This window comes from Oenanthe melanoleuca, chromosome Z, assembly GCF_029582105.1.
Source record: "Oenanthe melanoleuca isolate GR-GAL-2019-014 chromosome Z, OMel1.0, whole genome shotgun sequence".
NCBI lineage: Eukaryota > Metazoa > Chordata > Aves > Passeriformes > Muscicapidae > Oenanthe > Oenanthe melanoleuca.
The window spans coordinates 52829310-52855822 of NC_079362.1; the positions used below are offsets into that span (position 1 = coordinate 52829310).

Below are 26513 nucleotides of genomic sequence, written 5' to 3' on the forward strand. Positions count from 1 at the left end.
TTTCATTTTCTCTTGAACATAGATGTTAATGTCATTGGGATTAAATGAGATTCAGACAAAAAAAATCACACGGTATCCTTTATTTAAAAGTGTGCAAAAGATTCCTTAAATAAAAAGTGTTTGTCTTAAAAATAAAAGTTGGGAGGTAGAACAATAGTTCAAGTTCTGTTTTCCCCTCCAGGTTTTATTATAAAAGCACTTTTACTTAACAAAACCTTCCTTTTTTAGAAAAAGATAAAAACATGATATGTACTTTAGGCCTTATGCATCAAATCTGAAAAGACTGGGAAGAGGTACCTTGATTAAAAACCCCTACCAGTGAGAAAGATAGTCACTCAGTCAACAACTTTTATTGACTGAACACTGGTATGGCTTTGGCCCTGAAGCACTCGCCCAGCTTGTCCTGCAGATCTCACAGTGGTGGAGCCAGAAGAATGAAGCACAGTTCGAGGATATTTAGCAGCAGTGGCTTGTGATATGGTTTGCTGAAAAGTAATCAGATATATCAAAACACTTAATGCACAAAAAATCCACATTAAAATAGCTCTAGGTGAGCTGTAGTTTAAAAAGACAGACCTGCAATCCAGCAAACTGAAATACACTTATCAAGAAGGAAAAAATACATGGTCATTTAACAGAAAGAGTAAGATTTTTTTTTTCCTTTCTTATCTGTAACACATTTTTAGAATACAAAGTGCTAGACTTCCAGTTAAGTAAGTATCTTGAGCTTTTATCACCTCAATATTATTTCAAAGTTGGTTTGGTTTAATTTTTTACTATACTGGTCACAATTTTCTCCTGTAGTGCTAATTTAATCATGCCAACTTTCCTTTTAAAGTATCTGAAAGATCTTTGAAAGATCTTTGGAAATAAAAGGTTTGCAATTTTACCAAGAATTAATTTTCTGCCCATAAAACTAGCCACCAGTGTAGTAAACAGTAGTCATTCTCCTTTTAATCAAGTTAAAATTTTCTTTGCTCTCAGATTAACTCAAGGCAAATACTTAACTTAGATTTTTACTTGCAGAATGGGTATACAGAATATAGCTCTAGGGCTGTCAAATTTATTACATTTTCAGAAGTCAGTTTTCGTTACAGCAGTTCAGGTGCTTTCCTTGTCACACTAGTCACAAAATCTGAATCCAGAAGTTGTGCTTAGTGAAATAATTACCACATTGAATCTCTAAACTCCTAAGAACATACAATTTAAATATTAATTTCTGTTTAGGAGCCCAAATTTTTGAAGCTATGTGCAGCAAGCCACACAGCTGTGAGTCATGGCAGGAATTGGGGGCCTTTTCTGCTTTGGTACAGCCAAACTGGTGAGGGGACTGGGGCTGCTTGGGAGGTTGGGAGGAGACAGAGCCAGGACAGTGACCCAAACTGACCAAGGGAATGTTCCAGACCATGTGGCACCAAGCTCAGTGTGTAAAGTGGGGGAAAGAAGCAGGAAAGCTGGGGGGACATTTGTGCAGCTGTCATTTGTCTTCCCAAGTAACCAAGTAAGCTGGGCATGGTGGGGCCCAGCTCTCCTGGAGATGGCTGAACACCTGCCTGCTCATGGGAAGCACTGAATTAATTCCTGTTTGTTTTGCTTGTGTGCACAGCCTTTGTTTTCCCTATTAAACTGTCCTTAAAAAGCCCATGAGTTCTCCAGCTTTCACCCTTCTGATTCTCTCCCTGATCTCTCTGGTGGGGGAGTGAGTGAGTAGCTCTGTGGGGCTTGGCTGCTGCCTGGGGTTAAACCATGACATCTCACCAGTGCCTTCTAGACAAATATAGTAAGCACTGTTTACTGTTTTCAACAGGTCTCAAGTCTGAGCTTTGTCTAATACCTCTTAAGATAATTTTTCTTCACACTATTACCACATGTGTTGTAATAAAAATACTTTAAGAAGCATAATCTGATTTACCTGAGTGACTGGATGATGTTTCTCAACAACGACTGTACTCACGGGTGGAGAAACTCCCATCACTGCTAAACTGCCACAAGCTCTGGATTTTTGTCCCATATCAGCTCGGCCTGTGATTCGAGCAGTGATTGTTCTTCCTGCTTTCTGTTGTGCAGATGTTATTACTTTTGCCATGGGCTATAAATAAATTAAATATTAATTGGTAAAAAATTCTAAACATAATATTTACAATGCGCTAGTGTTTCTGCTCAGTTTTATCTGCCACATGCCTAAATGGAACATGTGATGTTGCAGGTAATCCAGTTACATTACACAGGACTGAATTTGCTCCATCTGGCCGCAACCAGGATTACTCAATTTTTTCCACTTGTGACACAGCATTTCAATGATTTCTGTCCCAAGGAAAGACTAATTTGAAAAAAATCAAGCTTTGCTTCCTGACTGCATGTTTGAGTGACAGCTGAAGGTACTTCTATCACTGTGGAAATCTTTTCTAGCAATGACAGAGCAGAATAAAAAAGCTTCCATGCATACAATAATGCATCTTTCTCTAACAGCTGATAGCAAACTGTGTCAAAAGCAGAAAAGAAAGGAGGGCAGTTTAGCATGAAGCACTGCAAAGGGAATGAGGGAGAAATTTCAAAGAGCAGGATAACTTTAGCATGTTACCAGTTTTTGAGTTGATGTCACACCAGATGTTGTGCTAGTGATGATTACTGGAGAATCAGAATCTAGCCTGGTCTCAGGAGTGCTTGCATGAGCCAGGTGGCTAGAAAACTGAAATGAAACCAGAGTTTACCCAGAATGAGTATTACCTTCTAGAAAATACAATTTTACTCCTTAGACAGTCAGTTTTTTTGACTAGCCAAATTACCCTTTTAATTGTAAAGTCTTTGCAGGTATTTTATCCTAGTGTTACTATTCATTGTCTAATTTAAAAAGATTTGTCTACAAATTGTAGAAATGGTGTGAATAACATCACTATTAGAATGAAAAGTCAGGAGAGAGACATGCACATCATCTCTGTTCTAATCTACTCTCTAGCATGATAATGTTTTACAGTGGCAAAGTTTTCAGGATGACTCAAGGGCAGGTCCAAAGCAACCATGCTACTAGATGATGATCTGTCTGAGTTGATATGACAGGACAATAAGCTGAGTTCTCTCAACATCTGTATCTGTTACCCCTCCTTAAAAAGAAGTTTGAAGTCAAGCCAGCTTTTCATCTTGCCAGAGTATATTAAATTCAAGATTGTAAAAAAAACCCTCTTAACCGCTTTTTTCCAGACAGAATCTTAGAGAGCAAATTACACTTATTGTAGCGACCTCGTCTTCATTAGTTTAATGCATTTTCACGAAAATAAAGAGCTAATGAAAGTACAGCAAGCCACAGCAGCTGTGCTCCAGTCACTTTATTTTCACAGTGCAGTCTGAACACACCTGCAGGTTTTTCTTTTAGACCTGGGCTCTCTTCAAGAAAGCCCCAGTCAAAGAATTTATTTTTTGTCACTAGGAAATACAATTCTGTTCCAGCTACTTGCTTACCATGTTTTCCATCTGAAGAACAGCCGCTGGTGGAGGTGGTGGTGAGGTTTGATTATATTGTGAAGGAGGTGGCCTTCCTGCACTGGTGGTAGCATTATCATTTCTCCTGCTTCCTATATCTATTATTAGAAAAACAAAGTAATGGGATAAGCACATAATCTAGTTAACCCTAAGGGATGGGGATATGGAGCAAGTTAAGTTACAATAAAAATTGTAGTATTTCTTTGGGATTTCTAATAAAAAAGAGCAGGCTGTTCTTTATAAAGATAGGTAGACAAATATAAAGAAACATTCCTGTATTTTATCCTCTTCTGAGATGCTTATAATATTTTTCAAGGGGCTTCTTTCTTTCTTATGTCTCAACATACCCATGACACATGTCACCTACTTGTAGTGCAAAGAGCTGAGATTGTTCCTACTGCTTGCCAAAACCAGTGTGCAAGAGGTACTCTTATCCTGAGACACAAAATCCAGTTTAGATAGGAAAGCACAAAGATCATACCAGATCTGTGAGGGCACAAGATCCTGAAGGGGGCTTACTCACAGTAAAACAAAACTTTACAGTTCCAGCCTATTCCTTTTAGAATACAGATTTTTTTAAAGGAAGGAGAGAGAGGTATTCTTATTTACTCTCCTATTTCTGAGAAGCTGATGCTAGCAGGAGTTCCAGGATGAGAGAAATTTGCTCATTCCAGGAACTAGAGTGACACCGTGTGGTAGCTGCGTTTGGTTTTTTTATTTGCTAAAATAAGCAGGAAAAATAAAAGGAAAGTGCTTCAAAACTGTGCAATGTTTGTAGATGCCAAGAGTAAAAGAATGTCAGAATGTGAATTTTTTACAAATCTATGTGCATACACACACATTAAACTTAAGCACAGACAGGACAGTTACAGACCAGTCAGATCTGATTTATGTTACCAAAGAAAAACAGTGTTAGGATTTTTATAAGCAAAAAGTTGAGTTCCTGTGGCTTCAGTGTTCCTTTAAATACTTAAAGAGGTTAAAATAATCTTAATATACTACTAATTAAAAAAAGCCAGCAAATTAGGCAGATAACTTTAACACCATCAACACTGACACTAAATATTATTAAACCATTAAGATTGTGATACACACTATTAATAAATACATTATAATGATATAGGATATGTATTTTACCTGTAGATTGTGTGTATATTAAAATAACCTAATAAATTTGTAAAGGGGTGAAATTCTGCTTTTTATATCCAATGACAGTAGGAAGCACTGCAGTGCTCATATAAATTTATAATTGCCGACTGATTCTGGCACATGGAAGTTTTGATGTCCACAGATTAATAGACTAATAGAAACAAATCACAGTCATCTTCTCTGATGTTTGCAGTCCTCCAGTGTACTGACCACTGTTCTATCTGATTAAGAATGAAGATCAACAGTTGTTCAACCATATCAAATAATTATGTAATCAACTTCATTAAAACCACCATCTGGCTGTAAGAAAAAGAGAAAATGCCTAGGCCAGGGGAGAAGGTGGTACCAGATGTGATGGTTGCTGATGACCTGTTTGGGACTGAGGACAACAGAGTCTGTGAGATGTTATGAAGTCTGATTAAAAAGCATAGTAGTGGACACACAAAAAGATGAGTTAGAGGTAGTCTAACATCCAGCACAGCAAAATCTCTAGGTGTTGTGCTGGTATAGAGTATCAGTTCCAGCTTCTCAGTAAAAATCAAGAAAAATGTTTGGTTCCATGAAACCCAGGGGCTGGTCACAACTGTTCTAGAGCTCGGTTTTCTAAATTTCCTTACTACTTACTCTCATTTTTATAGGTCTACAGAAACAATGCTTTCATACCAGTCATTCACCTCAGGGAGACCTGTTGTCTGTTGTACATTTTTTTGAAAACAATAAACAAACAAATAAAAGACAATTCTTCAAGATAGAATAATTCTTAATTAGTAACACTGTGAAAAAATAAAGTACTTGGGAAATGCTCTGCAATTTTATTCCCAAACTCAGTATCTTCAAGAAATCATTCATTCTTAACCTTCTACAAATACCTATCCTAAATTTTTACTAGCACACACCTACTACATTTAGCTTTTGTCTTATTAATTTCCTAAGCAACTGCACAAATACCACTTCTGTTTAACAGGATTAGACTGCTGCTCAGGTAAGTATCCTCTTATATCTTCTTCAGGTTTTTATCTCCTCTTCCTATCTACCTTTTTCGGTGAAGAATTTCTCTAAAGTAGTTCAGAAACTTCCGTGTAAGATTGTTAAATTTAGCAAGTGAAGTTACTTGTCTAAGGCTATTAACCACTGCTGCCAGTACAGCTGGTTGTGAGCCACATCTCTAGCTGTGGCACTCCTGCTGGCACAGCTATTTTCTCTTTAATGTAGGTTGTTGCACCAGCACAATTATGTTCCCACTGCTACAAATTGCCTCACTCTGAGGGAGTGATTTCATTACATCTGTAAGCATGTGCAGCTCTTCCCTGTGTAGCTGCACAGGTTTTACAGGTATGCTGCTGATAAAAATAGACTGGTGTTTCCTGTTCTGGCACAGAGTTAAAACTAAATACAGAACCTGAGAGATTTGCTTGCCCTTTCTACATTCAAAAGCAAGATTAAGAAAGAAGAGAGAGCTCTCTGGGTAAAGCTGTTTCATTGCACAATGAGATTCCAGAACATAAAGGAATTTTCAGGATTTCATGTTCACTGCTCCATAACCTGGTGTTTTAACAACTTTGCCACCTCTGACTCCCTGTTCAGCTGCAGGTTCCACTCTCCCAGCAATATGGGATGAAGAGAACATGTTCCTCTTTTCAGCTACAGCAGTACGAAATCCAGCATCAGAGTATTTCTCAACATATTTAACAGGACATTTTAAAGCAATAAAAGTTTAATAAACTCTGTATTCCCAAAAATTCTCAAATTAAAAAAAGAAAAAGGAATTTCATTAAAACAAACAATTTCAAATCCAACCAAAATGTGCACACACTATCAGATTAAACCTGCTATTCATACTAACCAGGATCTGGCCTACTGTCCTTGGTTTGAAACATGGTCATTGCTTCCAGATTCAAAGCACATACACCACGCATAAAGGCTTTCTTCATGGTGTCTTCATACTGATCTCGTTCACTATGCAGTCGCAGAACCTCAGCTTTTGTCTGTTCCAAACTAGCAGTTAACTACAAAACAGAATAAAGAAACAGGTTGCTCTTACTTCTGAATGACAACTACAAACATGTTCATCAATTAACTTTAAAAATAACTTACTATATTCACAAAGATAGAGGTTTTCACTTGAAAATGAGATGAACAGTGCATTGTAGTTTCTTTGTAGTACAGTACAATATTAATAATAGAGCATTAGCAAGGACAAAACTATTCAAAAGGACCACCAGATTCTACCTAAGCAGAGATTTATCTTGCACGCCTTTGTCTTTTAGAAGTTGGCATGTGGCACAACCCAGATCTCTGCAGAAACATGGGTTCATCCAACAGAAGACCAAATGTTCTCAGAGAATTATTTAAGTATAAGGATAAATCCTCGTCACCAGTCGCTCTTCTCTAGATACTGCTAAAAAACTAAAAATGCTGAGAAAAGAACAGAGAAAGTTGCTTTTTTGGGCTGCTAAAACACATTTGGTAAGCCTGTTCTTAAAATTCTAGGCTTAATTTCTTGCTGAAATACAAAGCTCTTAAAAGTTGTATTTTTTAAAACTGATTACTTAGCAAGCACAGGCTGACAATTTTACCTTAAGCTCTGAAAATTTTTTAAAAAGTTTAATTGGAAAGCTAAAGAAAAATCCAACTTAATTTCACCCTTTAAAAGCATAGCTATTACAGAAAGAAATTGTACTCATCATGATAATTCAAAGTAATAATGCTCTTCTATTTCCATTGTCTTCATCATTAAAACCATAAAATGCATAGCCCATACTAACAGGATGCTGCTAGAAAACAAATGGCATTCCCATCGATAGGCAAACAGAGACTTGCTTTGTTTCAGGAAAATCCAATTTACTTCATCTGTGCAGATCGACAACATTTTATCTCAGATGCAAGGAAAGAAAGTCATGTCTAAAAACACAGAGATCTTAGATCTATTCAGGTCTTCTTGCATACTTGGGAGCTCTGTTCTGCTGGAAAATGCTCATGTTTGTTAGCTTTGCTGAAAAGAAGATACTTCGGAGAGAAATGGATTGGGAGTCAAGGAGTAAAAGAAGGAAAAAGAAAATTTACCTCTGCAATTTTGGCTTCAAAATCATTGGTAAGCTGGACACAGATATCTTCTGCCCTTAACTGACAGGCTCTTGTTACTTTTTCTTTCCATCTTTCTTCACTAACAGATCGCCACGCTGCCCAAACTTTCTTCATCAAAGCTGTCTGGAAATGTTTATCTGCCATTCTAATTGCATATTCCTTAGAAAGTAAATACAAGCACATCATATGAAAGTTCAGGGTTGATAAAAAGTTTGGTACTCTACTGTGGATGATTGTTTTACAGCTTATTACACAGATCACAGTAGGAACCCCTTAACTGAGTTACAGTTCCTGCAGTGAAGTCTTACATAAGCAGCTGAGTCAGCAGCTCAGTGTTGCCTCTGCACATGTGCCATGGCACATTACTGTCCCCAGCACAAGAAAACACATTTGTGAACTGCTTGTGTTGTGTGTTGTGAACACACAACAGTGGTCTTACTCTTAGTCTAGTGACACACAAACAACAACCTCACACACGTGGTGTAAAGAGACATGTGAAGCCATTTGTTGGGTATGTGGCACATTTGGATTCACTGTGGGAATCATAAAACCTGAAGTCACAAAGATTGCAGATAGTTAGTGTAAAACATCTTTTGAATAAATTTTGACTTCAGGATTGTTTAAAAGCTACTTTAAAACAACAGTTTTTTTTCCCATTCCAGAGAGTATTCTGACAGCAACATTCCTTTTAGAACTCATCATTTCAAACTGTTATTTGACACTGCCAAACACATCAAAACAGAGACACGGTAATATCTTCAAACTGTAACAGGAACTGCAGCAGCTCTGACCCTTTTGAGACCAGAGCTTTAATGTTCACTGCATTTTGATTTTATGCACATACCTCTTGTTTGGCTTTAACATGCTGAATCCGCCACAGCGCAAACATTTTCATCACCTCTACTCTCTCCTTTTGCTTTTCTAATGCTTGAGTCAAGTTAGTAATTACCTGCAAAAATATTTATTAAACTATTTCAATAGCTATGGTCATTGTAAGATCAAAGAGAATGTACTTTATGTCTCAGTTATTTTTCACTTACAGCACTTGCTTTTAACAGATGCTTTCTACTGAAACTTCCCCTTACTCTGATCAAGTAAGAAACAATAATCAGAGTTCAAATCAGAACTAAAATTTCAGTGGCTTCAACACTCAGATTGTGGCACTTCCATTGTGTAGTTTTAGAAGTTCAACTGAACTTTTATTTCCTCCTACATTTGGTGGTTTCTTAGCTACTTTCTTATAATTAAATGTTACTGTAGCATAACATCAGAAGAACCTCTTATTTCAAGAGAATTTGGTAAATCAGAAACATTTATATTAGAAGTTCGTTTCACTTGTCTGAATGGAATAAACAAGCTAAGTCATTGCTACGAATCAGAAAAATCTTATTAAGGATTGTTACTCTCATTAGAAATTCTCATGAAAGATATTACATAGGCTTATAGCAATTAAAACATCTGAGAGGCAAGATGTCGTACTGGACAGAGACTGCAATTGGGGATTTTTACCAGCAATCTCTAAATTTAATGAGTACACAAACAGCTGAGGTTCTCCAATTATAAATTAAGCCAGGTATGATGCAAATTTGGCACACTAAATCTGAATATTGCTCCATATTTCTGCCTAACTTCTTAAGCTAGATTCTGCCATTAGCCACATATGAGCAACTCCAATGGTCAACAGTGACCTATCTTGGGACTTTGGGAAATAATGTAAAGTTATTTTAACTACTGCATAAATATTGTTGAGAACAACATTTTATGATAATACATGCTAGCATATGTTAACATTATATTGAATTTGCTACAAGTACAACAATGAAAAGAATGATACCTAAAATTAAAATAGAAAGCAAATTAAATTGATATATTAATTACTTTTATTGAAAAAGTGTCATAAAAATCAATTTTCAATGTTGCATCTTAAAGTCTTACAAGTCTTAGCCTAAGTCTACTTTTGTTAATTAGGACATTTTTGCAAATAAAAAGCATTTGAGATTCACAGTGTGAAATAAGAATCTACAATACTTGTAATGTTTGTGAGGCTAATGGACCATGGTTTATGCCCATATCAGGATACAGCAGTTTTCATATTATGGAGTGATATACGGAAGCATGGAAGCACTGCTGCCTTCCGTTAAGCAATAGTAATTTTCTATTAAAATTATTATTTTCTCTGAAACAGAATTATAAAATTGGCTGAAGAAATAATGTCTTTGGCAGCAGAAAACAAAATAGAGCTTTCAAGGTATCATTGAGAATTATGGCACATTAAATATGACTGACATACAATGATATCAAATTGAATTAGATGTTTGAAAGGCATAAGCTGAAATAACCATGCACATAGGTACTAGTTCACATTGTACAAGACAAATCCTGTTATTGTTACAACATTTATGTTTGCTTGGTCTGTAGACTGTTTTCCAGATGGACACAGAATACCATCTTCATTCATATTTTAACTCCTGCAATCTATGCTTTTTTAAAATGTAAGAATTAGAAACCCAAACTCCATTAAATGTTCTCAAGTATTAGGTTAAAAGTTCAGGGCAGCAGTAAGAAGACTCAATTATGTTATGTGATTTTAAAACTGCCAAGATTTTATATCCATGTTCACAGTTCTAGTTAATTTTGAAGTTGTTTACACTGTTGACAGCAGGGCAATCTTAAGTATATGTGCAAATGTAGCATTCCTAAGAATCATAAAATCTATCCTCTTCAAAATTTATGAGATGCTGCCCATTTAAAATTGAGGAAAACCGATCTAATAATTGAAAATTTAGAGGTTTTTAAAGTGTAGAGCCAATAGACTCACCTAAACCTCTGCGATATTCATTAAATAAATAAGAAATGAGCAGACTCCAAATTTAAGAAGCAAACAATGCAAAGTATGCACATATAATGTGTTTTCATTGTTAGTATAGACAACCCTATTAGCAACAATGATTATTTTTCTACTATACAGTCTGAATGTATTATTTACTTCTCTGTGTTACTTGCTTCAAAAAAGATGCTGTTCAAAGAGATGGACCAAAAAATTTAGTATGAAAATTTTTAAACAGAGAAGAACTATTAAAATATGAAATTGGCTTATTACCTCATCTTTCCTGGTAATAGAGATTTCATAAGTATGAAGTAACTCCTTCAGGTTTTCCATCTCATTTTGCAGTTGTTTCACTTGTGCATCATGTTTCTCTTTCTCTTGTCTCATTTGAAGCTTGTGATGTTGAACCAAATTAAGTTTCCAATTTTTCAGTTCAGTCAGAATATTTGTCTGAAAAGGTAGAAGGATGACGGTACTGCAATGAGTCTAAACTATTCCTTCCTCTCTATTATTTTAATCTTAAAGCACTTAGCAATTAAGGAGACATGAATATTTACAGTGACAGCTTCATTACACAGGCTGTGTACAGCTGTTACCAGACGCAATGAACTATTGAATCATGATATCTGAACATCCCTAATGGAGACAGTTATGCCAAAGTTTTGGAAACAAGATATTCTATGCTACATATGTTTATGTACAATATGCAAACACCATTCTCCCAGCAATGACACTACAGCTTCTCCTGCACTCACTCTACAACACAATGATAACCGTGAATGATTTTTAAGGATTTCATACAATATAAATACCTTAAGACTTCCACTCCAGAGATCAAGTATATTTTCTATCTGAGTAACTTTTTCATCTGGTGCAGTTAATTCGATCACTGTGGTGTTGATGACTTCTCTTGGGCCATGTGTGGACTCCTGAGAAGAAGTTGCCTCCGAAACAGCAGGTTGATCCATAACAGCTTGCTTCACTGATGTTGAGACTGAAAATGAAACAAGAGAATAAGAACTGACATAAGAAAAACCAATCCAATTCTAACACATGCTTCCTGGACATATATATTTAAACTGACAATCTTACTGTAACATTAATAAATTTAAAAGTACTGCTCCATTAAAATATAGTATCTTAATATAAGTTAATTTGAAAGAGAATGATCACAGCAAGCACCAAAAATACAGCCGAAATAACATCTCTAAGTAAAGGCTGCTTCACAATTAACATCTCAGGCCAACAATCTACTAATTTTTGCCTTTTTCCTCAATGAGCCTGTAAGCAGATCTGTAGTGTTCCTTTAGGAATTTACAAAGTATCCTAGGAATATATTTCCATATTAATATGTAACTGTATCCATTTTCCTTAAAGCTTTAAATTTGTTCATCTAATTAGAGTTCAAGCAATTTGAGAAAGGAAGTATCTACCAGGAATTTATATAACACCTTACACAATAAATCCTCACTTTCAGGAGTTGTGGCTAGGTACCACTGCAACAAAAGTTAATCCCTCCCCAAAATCTAGTTTGCATGCTTTTGAGTTGAGAAAAAAATTAATATTTAAGTAAACTTTGAAAATAAAATATTGTTTTATATTTAGTTATTTCTTACAGAAAATGTGGTACTCGAGTTGACAACTGAATAAAAGAAAATTAGAAAGAGGTATTAGCAGATTCCAGCTAACAACAAATATGGCAACTTCAAAAATAAATACTCTTTCATAAACAGAGGAAATCTACAACATTTTAGTCTTCACTTCTGAAAAAAAAAATCTGATTAGGACCTACTTTTTGGTTCCACCTAGAAGAGATAAGCTTGTCTGTCACAAAGCAGTATCTTCAGTGGACACTAGAAAAGTGCGTTTCTAATTTATTTATGGCAGAGCCTTGATGGTAAGGCAGAGCCTTGATATTCTTTTACAGTTGTTTTTACTGTTAGGCCCCCTCTCCTAATGAGAGGGAAATGAGAAGAGCTGTCTGGCTGATACTCCCTGCCACAAAACTACTACACTCATATTCCAACACAAAAAGCAAATAAGGAAGAACTGTGAAACAGAAGCAACTGCTTTTTGATATTTCTTTCACAATAATACAGAAGGTAATATACAACCAGATATCATAAAATTAACACCAGTTTGAGCTAAAAGAGTGACATCTAACACATCATTTCTATAGACTTTACAGAAACAAAAAAACATAAAGAGATTATTCCCCATCACAGAGTATATTAAAATCAGGCTTTATTAGCTTTTTGCCATTATTTCTTGAAAATGACAGAGGTATTGTTAAGATAGTGGCAGAATTTGAATACTTGATGCTTGTAAAAATCTCCAAAATATGTGACATGCCAGACAGATGATCCAGATTGCTTGAAACACTTAATTTCTGTGATGAAGAGCCTGGCTGGCATCTGACAATAAAATTACCTGACAGTGTCAAATTTTCATAGTTCTGTCTTTCACCACTTTTCCCCATTCCTGCATGCCACTCTTTCCTTCAGTTGTGACATGAAATGCATGAAGCCATGTTTTTATATTTAAACTTCTACTACTTGGTTAGATTATGAAGATATCCAACCTACACAGCACAGTTTGTTTGACATCTTAAAAAAAACCAAAACAAATCCCAAAAAAACCCCAAAAACCCCAACAGAACAAAATGTAACCAATCAAAACAGGATATTAAAAGAGACTGACAACTGCCACTGGTATTACTAGTTCATCATTCCCTTCCCCTTAATTCTCCCTATGAACAGATTATCCTAACATAGCTTTCATTTCTCTCATTTACCACAGGATGTATCATATCTTCATTGACTCCACCAATCTTCCTAACACCATCTTATGAAATTCATCCTGGCTTTCCAGCACTGCCATAATTTTCTAGTTGTACACATACTAATTTAATTCTTATTTCTAAGGCTCTCCTTCTGCTGCCTCTATTCCTTCCATAGAATTATGTCATTCAGTTACAGTGTGCTAAGGTATCAAGGATATTGAAACCATTTGGATATGATAAGTATAGTAATGTACTGCATTAAATAATCTCCACACACACTTACTGCAACAAATCTCTAGACAGAGGCAATGAAATTAACTGTTTATCCAGATGTCTGTTACTACTGTTGGGTTTTTCTGTGTTGTTCTAGTATCTGACTTTTTCTGCTTTTATTAAGTAAATAAACTCTGACAGACTGTTCTCACACATGACATGCTATTAGTTGCCCAAGCTGAGCACAGCAATTTGCTAAAATGTTCTAAGAAGTCTAATGGATATATACTGATGTCTGGCAGGCCTGAAGAGAAGGAATTTTTCCACTCTTTGGGTATGAGTCATCATTGCACATTTCTGCAAGAAATAATTTACTGCTCCAGTCTTAGTAATTTTCAAATTTAATCAACTAAACTGGTAACATGAACAGGAAATTAAATTTTATGTTTCAAATTTTAAAAGCATTTGGACATTGAACTGAATTGAACAGTACAGTATGTTTATTCCAATTACTTTTCTTATTTGACTGAAAGCTGTTAGGGAAGATACTATGCATACTTTAATTTTCTGCAAAAAATAAAGATTCCAAGTAATCAGACTTCTACCGTCATAATGCTAGCATCCAGACCAAAGAATACTTCATAACCAGAACTTCATTTCAGAAGTCATTACACAGCATTGGAAACTCTGTTGGTCCCAATACCGTCACATGGAGAAGGGGTAAATACATTGTAAACCTGAGAAGCTCTGCAGAAGGGCAAACTTCAACTCCATGCATATTCATTCATTTTGGTTTACAGTTCTAGAACATTAACCTAATAATTTATGATTTTGTTATTTTAACACAGCAGCATCATTATAACCAAATGTCAAAAAGCCTGATTTTTAATATGAATAAGCAAGCACTGCCAAAAAAATGAAATTTAACAAAAAAATTAATTGTCCTTCAGAAACAACCTGGTAAACAATCCCACCTGATCAGCATTAGAGGTATAGTATTAAACTTAAATTTAGAAGTTTTCTGAATGCCTGCAGGTCCCTACTCCAGTGTGGGCTCCCCTCTCCACGAGTATGCAGCTCCCTGTGCCAGTGTGGGCTCCCCAAGAGGTCACAGCCCCCTCTCAGACATCCCCCTGCTCCAGTGTGGGTCTCCTCCATGGGCTGCAGGGGCACAGCTGTCTCACCATGGGCTGCAGGAGAATCCCAGTTCCAGTGCGTGGAGCACCCTCTGCCCCTGCTTTTCCACTGACCTTGGTGTGTACAGTTCCTCTCATATTCTCACACATTGGCCACAATTACAACTGTGCAAAACTTCTTTTTCCTCTCAAATCTCTTATCACAGAGGTGTTACCAGCATTTCAAATTGGCTCAGCCTTGGCCAGCTTTACTCCCATCCTTTGCAGCTGCCAGGGACTGGCTCTGTTGGACACAGGGAAGCTTCTAGCAGCTTCTCACAGAAGCCATCCCTGTAGCACCCCCACTACTAAAGTTTGGCCATGCAAACCCAATACACCCCAGAAAAAAAATTAAAAAGTACAACCCATCTGAAAGAGTTAAAGAGAGACAGGAGACTGGATGACTGACTACAATTTTCTCTTCAGACAAATATGATAGAAAGTAAAGTATATAGTCATGTACCAAAAAAAGCACAAGAGTCTAGTGCTTTGATTCTGATATTTTCAGCAGAATATCACAAAAATTCCCTTACAAAACAATATTTCATTCAAACTGGGAGACAAAACTTTAAGCAGAGAGAGCACTGAAGTCAATACCAAAACTAGAATTTGCTCCATTATATAGTTCCACATACCTGGGTTTGAAATTTTTTACTGCTCTTTTAGGAACACCAGCCCAGGTTGAGAAACAGTTCCAATAGCTGACATTTACTCTACAAATCAAGAGTCTTGCAAGTATACTTGAATCCTGGCAATCTCTGACTTAGAATGTGACTGATCAACAGTGGAAAAACATTCAGAGGAGATAAGCACTCTGCTTATGGGAAGAATACAGGGAGTGATCACAGACCTTTTAAAGAAAGCTGAAGTTATCACAGCACAGGAAAATGCTCTGAGTGGCCTTTGTTTTTAATAAAAGGCTGCACCAGTTGATTGGATCAACTGCTTGTGTAAGTGGCCCTAGTTAACTGAGAACTCTGAAGGCATTTCTGTGCTAGCCAGATAAGCACGGCTTGAGTCAGCACAGTATAAAAACTAACCAGCAAAATGAACTTGCAACATAGCAATGGACTTGAGCTGGCTTTAACCCACTCAGAGTGTTGCAGAACTGGGAACAGCTTGTGTCATGATAGTTCACATGCAGAGACTGGCAACAGGAGTCACAGCTGCACTGTGATCTGTGTACTGCAGACATTCTGCTCATGCCCTAACTGTTCATGTATGTCCCGCTCAGATTTTGGCTAACACACAATTCGTGCTAAGGCCTTGTGTATCCTGGGAATGGTGCCATGAGGTCAAGGTGAGAGCAGAAGGTAGACAGGACATGATGGACAGAAGGGCTAAAGGTCATTACACAGCTGTCATCACTACCACTTGCTATCTCCTGCAGCCTTAATCCTTCCATACAGATTGTCTAGCAACTGCTCCAGAACCTAAAAACTTAAAGAAATAGCACTGACCACGCTTCCAAGTTGGAAGGTATAAATACATCACTTGGTCCTCTAAACAGCAGACATAAAGCCATACCCAAAGGTTTCCAAAGAGAAGACAGAAAGGTAGTTAAATATTTTTATAATTAAATAGAATAGAAAATAAAAAAAAATTAAAATTAAAAATTAAAAAGAATAGAAGCTAAAGTCAGTTTTTCCATAAATAATGCAGGTGTGATTGTTTACTATTTCTTCTGAAGCAAAATTAACAGCAAAGCAAAATTCTCAAAGCAAAATTCCTAACCTAAATGCTAGTGACAAGCAAACAACACGATCAAAAATATCCATGTTACTAATGCATCACAAGACACTATGTTTAGAGTCTTAAATATCAAGCAATAAAATAAAACCAGAATACAGGATTGAACTAAAAAGAGCAAGAATGACATTCATGTAGTGACATGATTAGTCATTACACAAAGCCCTTTTAAGGTAATCCTCTCTTCCAAATAATCATTGTTTCAATATGACCCGTCAAATTTCAACGAAGTATACTCTAAGTAAGGGTATCCCTTTTTCTGTTATTAAACCAACCATCTTTAAACACCTGCACCAGAAAACACAAAGAAATGTCAGTACATCAATACTGTCATCTGAAACCGATGCCAGAGATAACCAACCCTTAAGGGAATATGCTTCCCTAAATTTCTTGTGCAAAATGCAAATGTACACGTACAAAATGAGGTACATGTATTTTTCAAATTGAAGCTATTTAAAAATATAAGTCATAAAAGTTGTACCATTGTTCTTGTAAGCTCAACACATAGTCTTGGGCATACTACCTGGAATCTTATGGTGACTGGCATCATCTGTAACCCTTGCAATTCTGTCAGGTGCTCTCTGTTCTGGGGCAAGTTCTGGCAACTTTGAGACACACTGCTCAAACTTCGGAGTCACTATAGTATAACGAAACAGCTCTTCATATTCATCCTGCTGCAAAGTAGTGACAAAGAATTATAAAACTACAATTACATTTTTAAATTTTTTTAAAAAAATTTTAAAAATTAGGCATATGTGCAAATTACTTTCTATAATTCTTTTTTATCATTATGGTGATAACTAAGAGGATTTCCCTTTAGGTTGCAAAAGTGAGCTGTTTTCCTACTATAATAATTTAACTTTCTCTTGTTTAATATTCACATTCCTTCTGATTACAACTATATGCGCTGTAATAGTCGCACAGAAAGACTCTGCCAGCATTGGATACTACAATAGGCATCTAAAACAGGAACTAGAAAAAAAACTTCAGTCCCAGAACATGCAAATTATTAATTGACCATTATTATTTCTAATCACTACCACTTCACTAGTCGGTACTACCTAGAAGCACTATCACTAGTGCTTCAAAGAAAAACATGTATTTTATAGCCATGACAAAGATGCTACTGAACACAGTCACACTTCACACTCTGTAACATTATAATTTCTTTGGTGGAAGTTGCAAAGCCAACCATTAAAGAGATTTGATTACACACAAATTTGTTTAGAGTGGGTATAATTATTCTCACCTTATATTATTATTTTTTTAAAATTACACAGGTATATGGAATGTGTATATATATATAACTTAGAAAAACTTTCCTGCTAAGAACCTAGAAAACCATCTAACCGGTATGTGGCATTATGCTATGCACCAAAGTAAGCCAATTAATATTTTTTTGAAACCTCATAGTGAAACAGATTTTCAGGATGAAGGTATTTAGTGTTCATTGTGAAACTGTAAACAATGAATGTATTATAGCTTAAACAGACAATCTTGTAATTAATTAAACAAGTTCCAGTACCAGTTACATACTAAAACGAATCAAATCTACAAATTAAAGATTTGGAAAACAATGCCCATTGGAAAATACTAAACCAGGCCACTAGCAGTTATTTTTTCTTCACTTAGCATTATCACATTGGTTCTATTCAGTATCCTAATGAGGTCAAACCTCAGAAACCAAGTGTAAATTCAAAAATTAATTTCCTCTTCAATCTGGCGAAAGTTAGAGTGAAAAAAAATCAATGAAAGGTACCAATTACATGCAATATGTTTCTGTATCTAACAACAGAAAAGGATAACACTTCAAAACTCTCAAAAGTAATTTTCATATATTTGTGTGTTCCAACTAATTAGAGAATTTAAGATGCTAGGTTTGATACATTTGATCTGAATTCTAGTTTCCATTTAAATGCTCATTTCCCATCTTTTAATCTATCATGTTCAGAGTAAAAGTGTAAATAAATGTATACAAAGCTACAGAATTACAAATACATGATGTATCTTTTGGATAAGTGTGTCACATTCCATGTAAAAGGTACAGTTAGGTGCAAATCAAAAAGTTACCATTTTTTCCAAAGCCACATCTTCCTAAACGTATACAGTTTAGATTTTATAAGGTATCAAATGAAGAAAACAGCTATCTTCAGATCTGTTACTCAATCAGGAACTACACACCATATAAAACTCCCTGTAGCAAAATTTCAGCTGAGTAAAAAAAACATTAGCCTTAACTAATAGAAATTTAATGATTTTGCAGAAGATGTTAGATCACAACTCTGTCTTCTTCTAAGAGATCATGTAGCCAAATAGCAACTTAAAGCTAATTCTTCCCCACAAACAAGTTAGTTCTCAGACAGAGCTGCTCCAGCTGCCTCCATGATTATCTTAGTCAATTCAAAGGACCTAGTGGGTTAGATTTCAGATGCAAGTGGGTGTCTCTTGAATCACCCAATTTATTCATTATCACACTATCTGTCCTACTATAGACACGTCTAGCATTCAAAATACATATATCAAGTTATGGCAGGAAATTTCTTTCAATTTCTAACTCTTTTATTAAAACTCAGAATCCACTCTGAACAGGAATACGCACGCTTACGCGCCAACAGAAAGTGTCAAAAGACAGCATCCAGTGACAAATCTGGAAATAAATGTTTATAAATTACAATATTACAACACTGTTGAAATGAAGTTGAAAGGTAAATCTTAAAGAAAGCACAGTATCCCAGTTGTAATCAGAAACTTAGACACACTCACAAAAAAAAAAATATCCTGGAGACAGTGTGGGAATATGTATGGAAACATTGAGTGATTAAGTGTACTACCTCAATCTTAAATACTCCATAACAAGTACGCTGCAACTGGAATGCAATATTGACCAGTACATTTAAAATAAAACCATAATAAAATAAAATTGACAATATATCTTTGGTTTACTATCTTGGTTCTCCTTTAAACAAAATTTTCCAGCTGTTTTGTCAACTGCAAACAATTCTATTCATGTATAAAACTAGAGGAATATAGTTCTATGACTTGAAGGTCAGTGAAGCTTTGACTATTTAATGCCTTGTTTTTTTAGAAGCAAATCTAGTGATGCAATGAACAAGTGGCACCAAAAAAATCAGATTCTTTTGAGATTTTTTTTTCTATTTTCTAAATAAAAATCTACCGACACGACTAAGGATTGTAGTCAAGTTTACTACACAATATGACAACAACAGATTGAATGGATAAAGCCTCATATAACCCATTGTTAACATTACTATTGATCAGCTGTGACCTCAGGGTTCTTTTTCAACAGTAACAAACTCCTACCAGGGGTAGCTTTGGGTTTCTCTAGTTCAGAGAAAGGGAAGCTGAGAGGTGACCCCTTTGCCCTGTACAGCTTCCTGAGCATGGGGAGTGAGAGGAGATGTCTATCTCTTCTCCCTGGGACCCAGTGATGGAATGGGTGGGAATGGCTCAAAATTGCGTCAAGGAGGATCAGATTTGACACTAGGAAGCATTTCTTTACTGAGAAGGCAATCAAATAGGCTTCCCTAAGAAGCATATTTGATGCCACGAGCCTGTCACTGTTTAAGAGGCATTTGGACAATGCCCTCTAAAAAACATGCTTTAACTTTTGGTCAGCCACAAAATGATCAGGCAGTTTGGCCAATGATTGATGTAGGTCACTTCCGACTGGAACTATTCTTCTCTAGACATGTTCTCATTGACAAAACAGTCACTCTTTAGTATAAGTTTATCATTCTCTACAATGTGGCCTTAGAGCATCTTTGATAATCAACCAAGTCATAACAGAAAATTCTGGTCCTTCAAAATTTGTAGCATGATGCTTTTATCTTGTGCTCTGACTACAAAAAGCACTGGAAACACAGATGCATTACTATTCCTAAACAAGATTACGAAAACTTCTCCATGAGATACAATCACAAATAGAGAAGTACACGAGCTGCAGAAATTAACTGCCTCTTAAAATGTTTAAAAGGTTCAAGTCAATCCAAAAGGTAAAAAAAAGAAAGAAGAAAACCCCTTAATTAAGGAGAGCTGCTGCTGTATTTCACCATTTCACCAGGTGACAAAAATGGAGATGCACTTCTATAGGGCAACTAACAAAACATATTATTGTCAAAACTGGTTTGGATGGTATCCTAACAAAGGATAAAACACACAATCTACTACTCAAATAGGAATAGCCAATTATTAAATGATGAAAATCTGACTCTTTCAAAAGAATGGTACAAAGACTTTATCCAGTACCATTGCATCCTCTTGAAATAATGATGAGCACAGAAAATAAAACCCTCCAGTATTATAGTTACAGCACATCCTGGCATATTTGATGAAAAAAGTAAAAAAAAACAAAACAAAAAGCAATCATTTCCTGTCTGTGATTAACTTGGCCATAATACTGCTCCAAGGGAAATAAATCCATGAAAAAAAAATTCAGTTTTTACAACACCATGAGGGAAAGCCTAAGATATAGTTACTCTTCATCTCTCAAAAATAATGGGTTTCTATGCTACAGTGTCAAATTATGTCTTCTTGATAAGACTTAACACAAATAAAGAATAACACCAGGGAAAAAAGGTACGAAAATTGCCTATTTTACTTGCAGCTGATCAAACTAAAGTTTAGATAAATAATTTTACAAATTTTACAATTTCCTTTTTTGTGAAACGCACAAAAGAGGAATCTAATTGAACACATTTTAGTACCATTTTTTTTCGGCAGTCTACTTTGTTTCTTTTCATTAACATTTTTATTATTTTTCCAGTGTATGCAAAATATAAAAAGATGCACATTTAGTTAGATTCCCTTGTAGTTATCCTTTGCCAAATAAAATTCCATGACAGTAAATCAAATTATATTGCTTCTGTCCTACCTGAGGATCTGTAGAAATAGAACTTTCCTGAATAAAGTCTTTTGGCAAAACTGGACTTGTGCTTCTCTCCTCATCCGATGACATTTTGCACAAAGTCTATAAAACAGCAGAAGCTAAACTTCATTTTTCAGATTCAGTATGTAAACATACTCACCAACATTTTCCCCAGAAACAGATTCTGCTGTAAAAACTGAACCAATGCCTATTCTAAATGCCTATTCTATGAGTACACTAAACTGATTGAATAGTGTCACTATATAATGCTAGGCTGGAAACGGTTTGATCTAAACTACACTCAAAACCATGGAAATACTTCCACTAACTTATAAGAAAAAAAGGAAAGACCTCAAAGCAGTTACAAATACACCCCTGTGTCATTCTCTTATTCTTATTCACACTGTATCATGTTTGAGTTTACTAGCCTGTTTCAGTACCAAATTCCTTCAGAGCAACATAAGAATGCACAAACTACACTGTGCCCACCCACTACATGGCCTCAAACATGGCCCAAGATAAGGCAGTGCCCTGAACACTCCTTTCAATACCCTGAAGCTTATTGGTCAACATCAGTCTCCCATAAGTTTTTTTGAGTTACAGGCCCAGGAAAATGAATAGATATGGAAGGACAAGTAATATCTTAGGTTCAATAAATATCAATCATTCCAGCAATTTCTTAGCAAGACAGTGAGGGATTCTTTGAATATTTAGGAAGTGGGTGATGCTGAAGAATTGATAAGAAGCTTGAAGACCTTGCGAAAGATATATGTATCTTTTCATTTACTACAGCCTTGAATAGGTCCTTCAGTGAAGAACTGAAACTCTTGTGATAAGATTTAACATAATAAAGGGAAAAGGACTCTAAAGGATTTGGTAAGGGAGGGAAAGATGAAAGATATTACAAAATGAGAGGAAACAGTAAAAGCAAAGTGAATTTCTAAACGAATGAATGGCAGAGTGATATAGGTGCCTGATGTACATGAAAGACAATCAGACACATGGAACATGGAGTTGTCAGGAGAGAAGGCATATCACCATAAGTAAAGCAAAGGAAGTGACTGACTGTACAATGTAGCAAAAACTTGCAAGGAAAATTTGTTTTTAGAGAGATCTTTACAACTGTCAATTACAATATTCTTGTTTTTTAAACAGATGCATTTACTGACAGAAATGTAAATTTTAAATTGCTAGTTGTACTGTCATAAAGTAGGAACATCCTACTTAAATGCCATCAACGTTTCTCAAAGTATCAAAACCCTCACAGCTCTCTATATAGGAATACAAATAGCAATTATTTATCTTTTTGCTCTCTGAGCTATTCTAAACACTGATTCTTCCCATATCACAAAAGCTCTCTCTGCCACAGATATTTTTACACCTTTCAGAATGGCAAGCTCATTTCTGTGCTGATGATGGATGTTTAAAAAATTGTACAAAGCAATTTCAGAGGCTGAGATCTCCAGTAGCTCAAGGTTCAAAAGACCTGATTATCATCTACTTTCTATCTACTTCCTGCTGCATCCTCATATACCACAGTTTTAAAGTAAAAAAAAAAAAAAAATGGAGTCTAATGAAGGTTTACATTGCACTTTTTATTCCTGTATATCTGTGTGTAGATGACAAGAAATACTACCTTTGTCAGCTCTGCCTTTTTCATTGCCTCCTGGTCTGATCATTTTCTTCTTTCCTCTTTCACATGAATTAATCCATATACATACACCCTTGGTTTTAGCCTCTCCACATAATCAAATAGCTCTATACTAGCACTCCACCTTTTTTTAGATGATAAATTCTTTCAATACCAAAAAATACTTATGCAATCCTAAAAAGTAAATTTCAACTTCATATCTTTCCTACATAGTTTCTAAAATTGTGCATCCTTACTACTCTAAAAGCCCTGGATCTATTAAAAGATGAGTGTGCATTAGTGAAGATCACAAAGAACAAACTATCTAGCATTTACAGGAATCATATGTGTATTAGAAGCCAGAAGATGGAAATATTATTATATCTTCCCTTCTCAGTATACATCAAAAGAACTAAACTATTGATTTTTCTGAGAAACAGGATGGCAAATGGAGCTCCATGTGAATGCAGACAAGTCCAAGGAAGTAGAAAAGAAAGGTTTTTACTGAAAAGCTTGTTCAATAACTACTGTCCGGACTTCTCTTTTTAGTTCTCTAAGATCATGCCCCTGACACTCAGTCTAGTGGATCTAGTTCTCTACTTATCACTGGAACTACTCTCTGGTCTTCCAAAACTTAAAAGGTTCCTTCATCAGAAGTGACAAACCAAAGTGACCTTAGTCACTCTTCTCACAGCTTCCCCTCAAAGCCTTTCATCATCTTCATTGTCCTCCTTTGGATGCTCTTAAATAGCAGATTGTTCTTCTCATATTGTGGCATCCAGAGCTGCCTCTAGCACTGGAGGTGAGGCTGCCCCAGTGCAGAGCAGAGCAGAGCAGGACAATCCCCTCCCTTGCCTGGCTGGTGATGCTGTGCCTGGTGCCTCCCAGGACACAGGTGGCCCTCCTGCCAGACTGAAGCAAAGAACTCATCTCTGCCTTGTCTATGTCCCTGTCTGTGTCATCATGTAACAGGCTCAAGTTATTTCTGGACTGCCTTTTATTGTTGACATATTTTAAAAAAACTACTTTTTCTGTTCCCCACAGTACTGGCCAGCTTCAAGTCTAACTGAGCTCTGGCCACAAGAATTTCCTGTCTGAGAGCTGATGGAGAGCTGAATCTCTCTATTTCTCCCATGTAATCTGACTTTGCTTCCACTGGAAAGTACACGCTTTCCTTTTTTGGCCTTAGCTTCAGAAGAAGATCCCTGCTCAGTCAAGCCGGCCTAAGAATAACTTGTCAGCTTTGATCTCAGTGAAGAAGCACTAAGTACCGCAAAATACCGGATAAGTTTCTAAAAGAGAAATCAAGGGATATTAAGAGACCACCTCTGGGTCAACAAGCTAATTTGCTAAGCTGCAAATAATTACATGGTGAAAGACAAGCGAGAAGAACCTCCTCCAGCTTACCAGACTCTGCTAAACTGACTTTTTTTTAATGAAGAAATTTCTGACTCCATTAAAGAAAGATTCCTGCTAACAGCAGCAGTTTCTTCCAAATCATATACATACAACTGCAATAGCAACACTGGTACTTTTAAGAAACAGGACACAATTATAAAGACCTTGGTCTGACTCACCATCCTTGCTCTCCTCCTTAATTTTGAATTAATTAAGCTGTGCTCAGGTTTTTGTGGGTTTGGCTTTGTTTTTAACGAAAGGTGATTTTTCCAAATAATTTAGTGCTTTGTTGGGATCAGAGGACTCAACAGCTAGGAAAGACAGTCATGTAGTGGGTAAGGTCAGACCAGACCACAGTGGGTCATCTAGTCCAACCATCCTGCTTAAGCAAGGTTATCCTAGAGCACATGGTACAGCACTGCATCCAGGTGGTTCTTGAATATCTCCAATGAGGGAGACTCTCTGGGCAATCAGTTCCAGTGTGTGTGGTCACCTGCATAATATAGATCCTCCTGATGTTCAGATGGAACTTCCTGTGTGTCAGTTTCTGCCCCCTACCTCTTGTCATATTGCTTGGCACTACTAGGAAGAGCCCGGCTCCATTGCCTTGACAACCTTCTTTCAGAAAATTATAGACACTGATAAGGTCTCCTCTCAGTTGTCTCTTCTTGAGGCTGAACAGCCCCAGCTCCCTCAGCCTTTCCTCATAAGAGAGATGCTCCAGACTCCTCATCATCTCTGCAGCCCCACCCCAGGAGCTCCATGTCTCTCCTGTCCTGAGGAGCCCAGAACTGGACACAGCACTCCAGGTGAGGCCTCACAGAGCTGAGTGCAGGGGCAGGATCACCTCCCTTCACCTGCTGGCAATGCTCCTCCCAATGTCCCCCAGGATCCCATTGGATTTCTTGGCCACCAGGACACGCTGCTGGCTCATGGGCAGCTTGTTGTCCAGCAGGACCCCCAGGTCCTTCTCTGCAGAGCTGCTCCCCAGCAGGTCAGCCCCAGGCTGTGCTGGTGCCTGGGCTTGTTCCTCCCCAGGTGCAGGACCCTGCTCTTGCCTTTGCTGAATATCACAGGGCTCTTTGTCCATCTCTCCAGCCTGCCGAGGTCCTTCTGAAGGGATGCACAGCACTCTGGGGTGTTGGCCATTTCTCAGCGAATTTGCTGAGCAGGCCTCTGCCCCCTTATCCACGTCACAGATGAACAAGTTAAACAGCTCTGGGCCCAGTACTGAACCTTGGGGAACATTGCCAGGGATAGAAATACACCTCCTGCCAGCAGAGGCAGGACATATTCCTTCCCTTTAGCTGTATTCCCTTGCAAAGCAGCGCTTCTCACGCTTTTAACTCCTCACTCACTACAGCAGCTCCGCAGCCGCCCCCGACGCCGGCAGCGCCGACACCGCGGCTGCCATGGCAGCCGGGGACAACAGCGACAAACCGCTGTGTCCCAGAGAAACCAGGGAGGCACAGGCGTGGTCAGGCAGCGGAGAATACGATAGATTATGAGTAGGAGATTCTCCTTTTCTTTCCTTATACAGGGCTTTTAAGGCAACCAGCCCAACCAGTGGGCAGGGAGTGCACGGCACCCCCAGGAGACTCGGGGTGGGATTGCGGGCGGCAGTGCTCCCACCCACGGGCAGGAGCAGGGGTGCTGTGGGAAGGACGGCGCGGCCCCGGCCCCCCCGCTCACCTGCGGCTGCGGCCGCGCCGGCCGCCGGCACCGACGGTTTCAAACTGCCGGAGCGGAAGAGGAACCACCTCTGCGATAGGCTCGGGGTCCTTCGCAAAGCACCCTCCGATTGGGCGGCTTGGCGGCGAAACAGCCAATCGCGACGCCAGGCCGGGGGCGCGCACGCCGCCAGCCCCGCCCCGCCCGCCGGCGGGTCCTGCCGCGAGCTGATTGGCGGCGCTGACAGGGGGGCGCGGCCGGCCGGCGGCGGGGGCGCGCGGGGCGGGCCCGGCCTGTGGTGCCGACGGGCGGGCTCGGGAATATGGCGGGGATAGGGCGGGCACGGGAATATCGGGGACACGGGGATATGGCGGGGATAGGGCGGGCACGGGAATATCGGGGACACGGGGATATGGCGGGCTCGGGCCCCGCGGGCCGCATTCCCACTTTCCCGCCCCGCGCTGGGCCCCAGA

The 26513-nt window shown here is 37.8% G+C and overlaps 1 protein-coding gene across 9 annotated transcripts; it reads right to left on the bottom strand.

The window, feature by feature from the left end:
* Nucleotides 1–65: 65 nt before the first annotated feature.
* Nucleotides 66–26172, bottom strand: POC5 (POC5 centriolar protein). 9 transcript variants are annotated; one of them, XM_056514739.1, is made up of 13 exons: nucleotides 26062–26172; nucleotides 21348–21443; nucleotides 19056–19103; nucleotides 16980–17130; nucleotides 11350–11531; nucleotides 10811–10987; nucleotides 8555–8659; nucleotides 7690–7869; nucleotides 6470–6632; nucleotides 3457–3575; nucleotides 2582–2689; nucleotides 1913–2089; nucleotides 66–485 (listed from the first exon to the last, which is right to left on the bottom strand). In XM_056514739.1, exons 2-13 carry the CDS (start codon nucleotides 21429–21431, stop codon nucleotides 336–338), a joined length of 1644 nt encoding a protein of 547 aa, XP_056370714.1. In that variant the 5' UTR covers nucleotides 21432–21443; nucleotides 26062–26172; the 3' UTR covers nucleotides 66–335. The 9 variants fall into 9 exon arrangements, with proteins under 9 accessions (XP_056370714.1, XP_056370716.1, XP_056370717.1 ...); XM_056514741.1 differs by having other exon boundaries at nucleotides 19062–19103; nucleotides 26062–26156; XM_056514742.1 differs by having other exon boundaries at nucleotides 16980–17127; nucleotides 19062–19103; nucleotides 26062–26120.
* Nucleotides 26173–26513: the final 341 nt, after the last annotated feature.

What these genes read in the sequence shown, in the direction of transcription:
- POC5 (XM_056514739.1), bottom strand. Translation starts at nt 21,431, where the DNA reads ATGTCATCGGATGAGGAGAGAAGCACAAGTCCAGTTTTGCCAAAAGAC. An exon ending in CTATTTCTACAGATCCTCAG is followed by an intron (nt 19,104 to 21,347) that starts GTAGGACAGAAG and finishes ATTTATTTCCAG; the next exon opens with ATTTGTCACTGGATGCTGTC. An exon ending in TTCTTCAGATGGAAAACATG is followed by an intron (nt 2,690 to 3,456) that starts GTAAGCAAGTAG and finishes GTTTCATTTCAG; the next exon opens with TTTTCTAGCCACCTGGCTCA.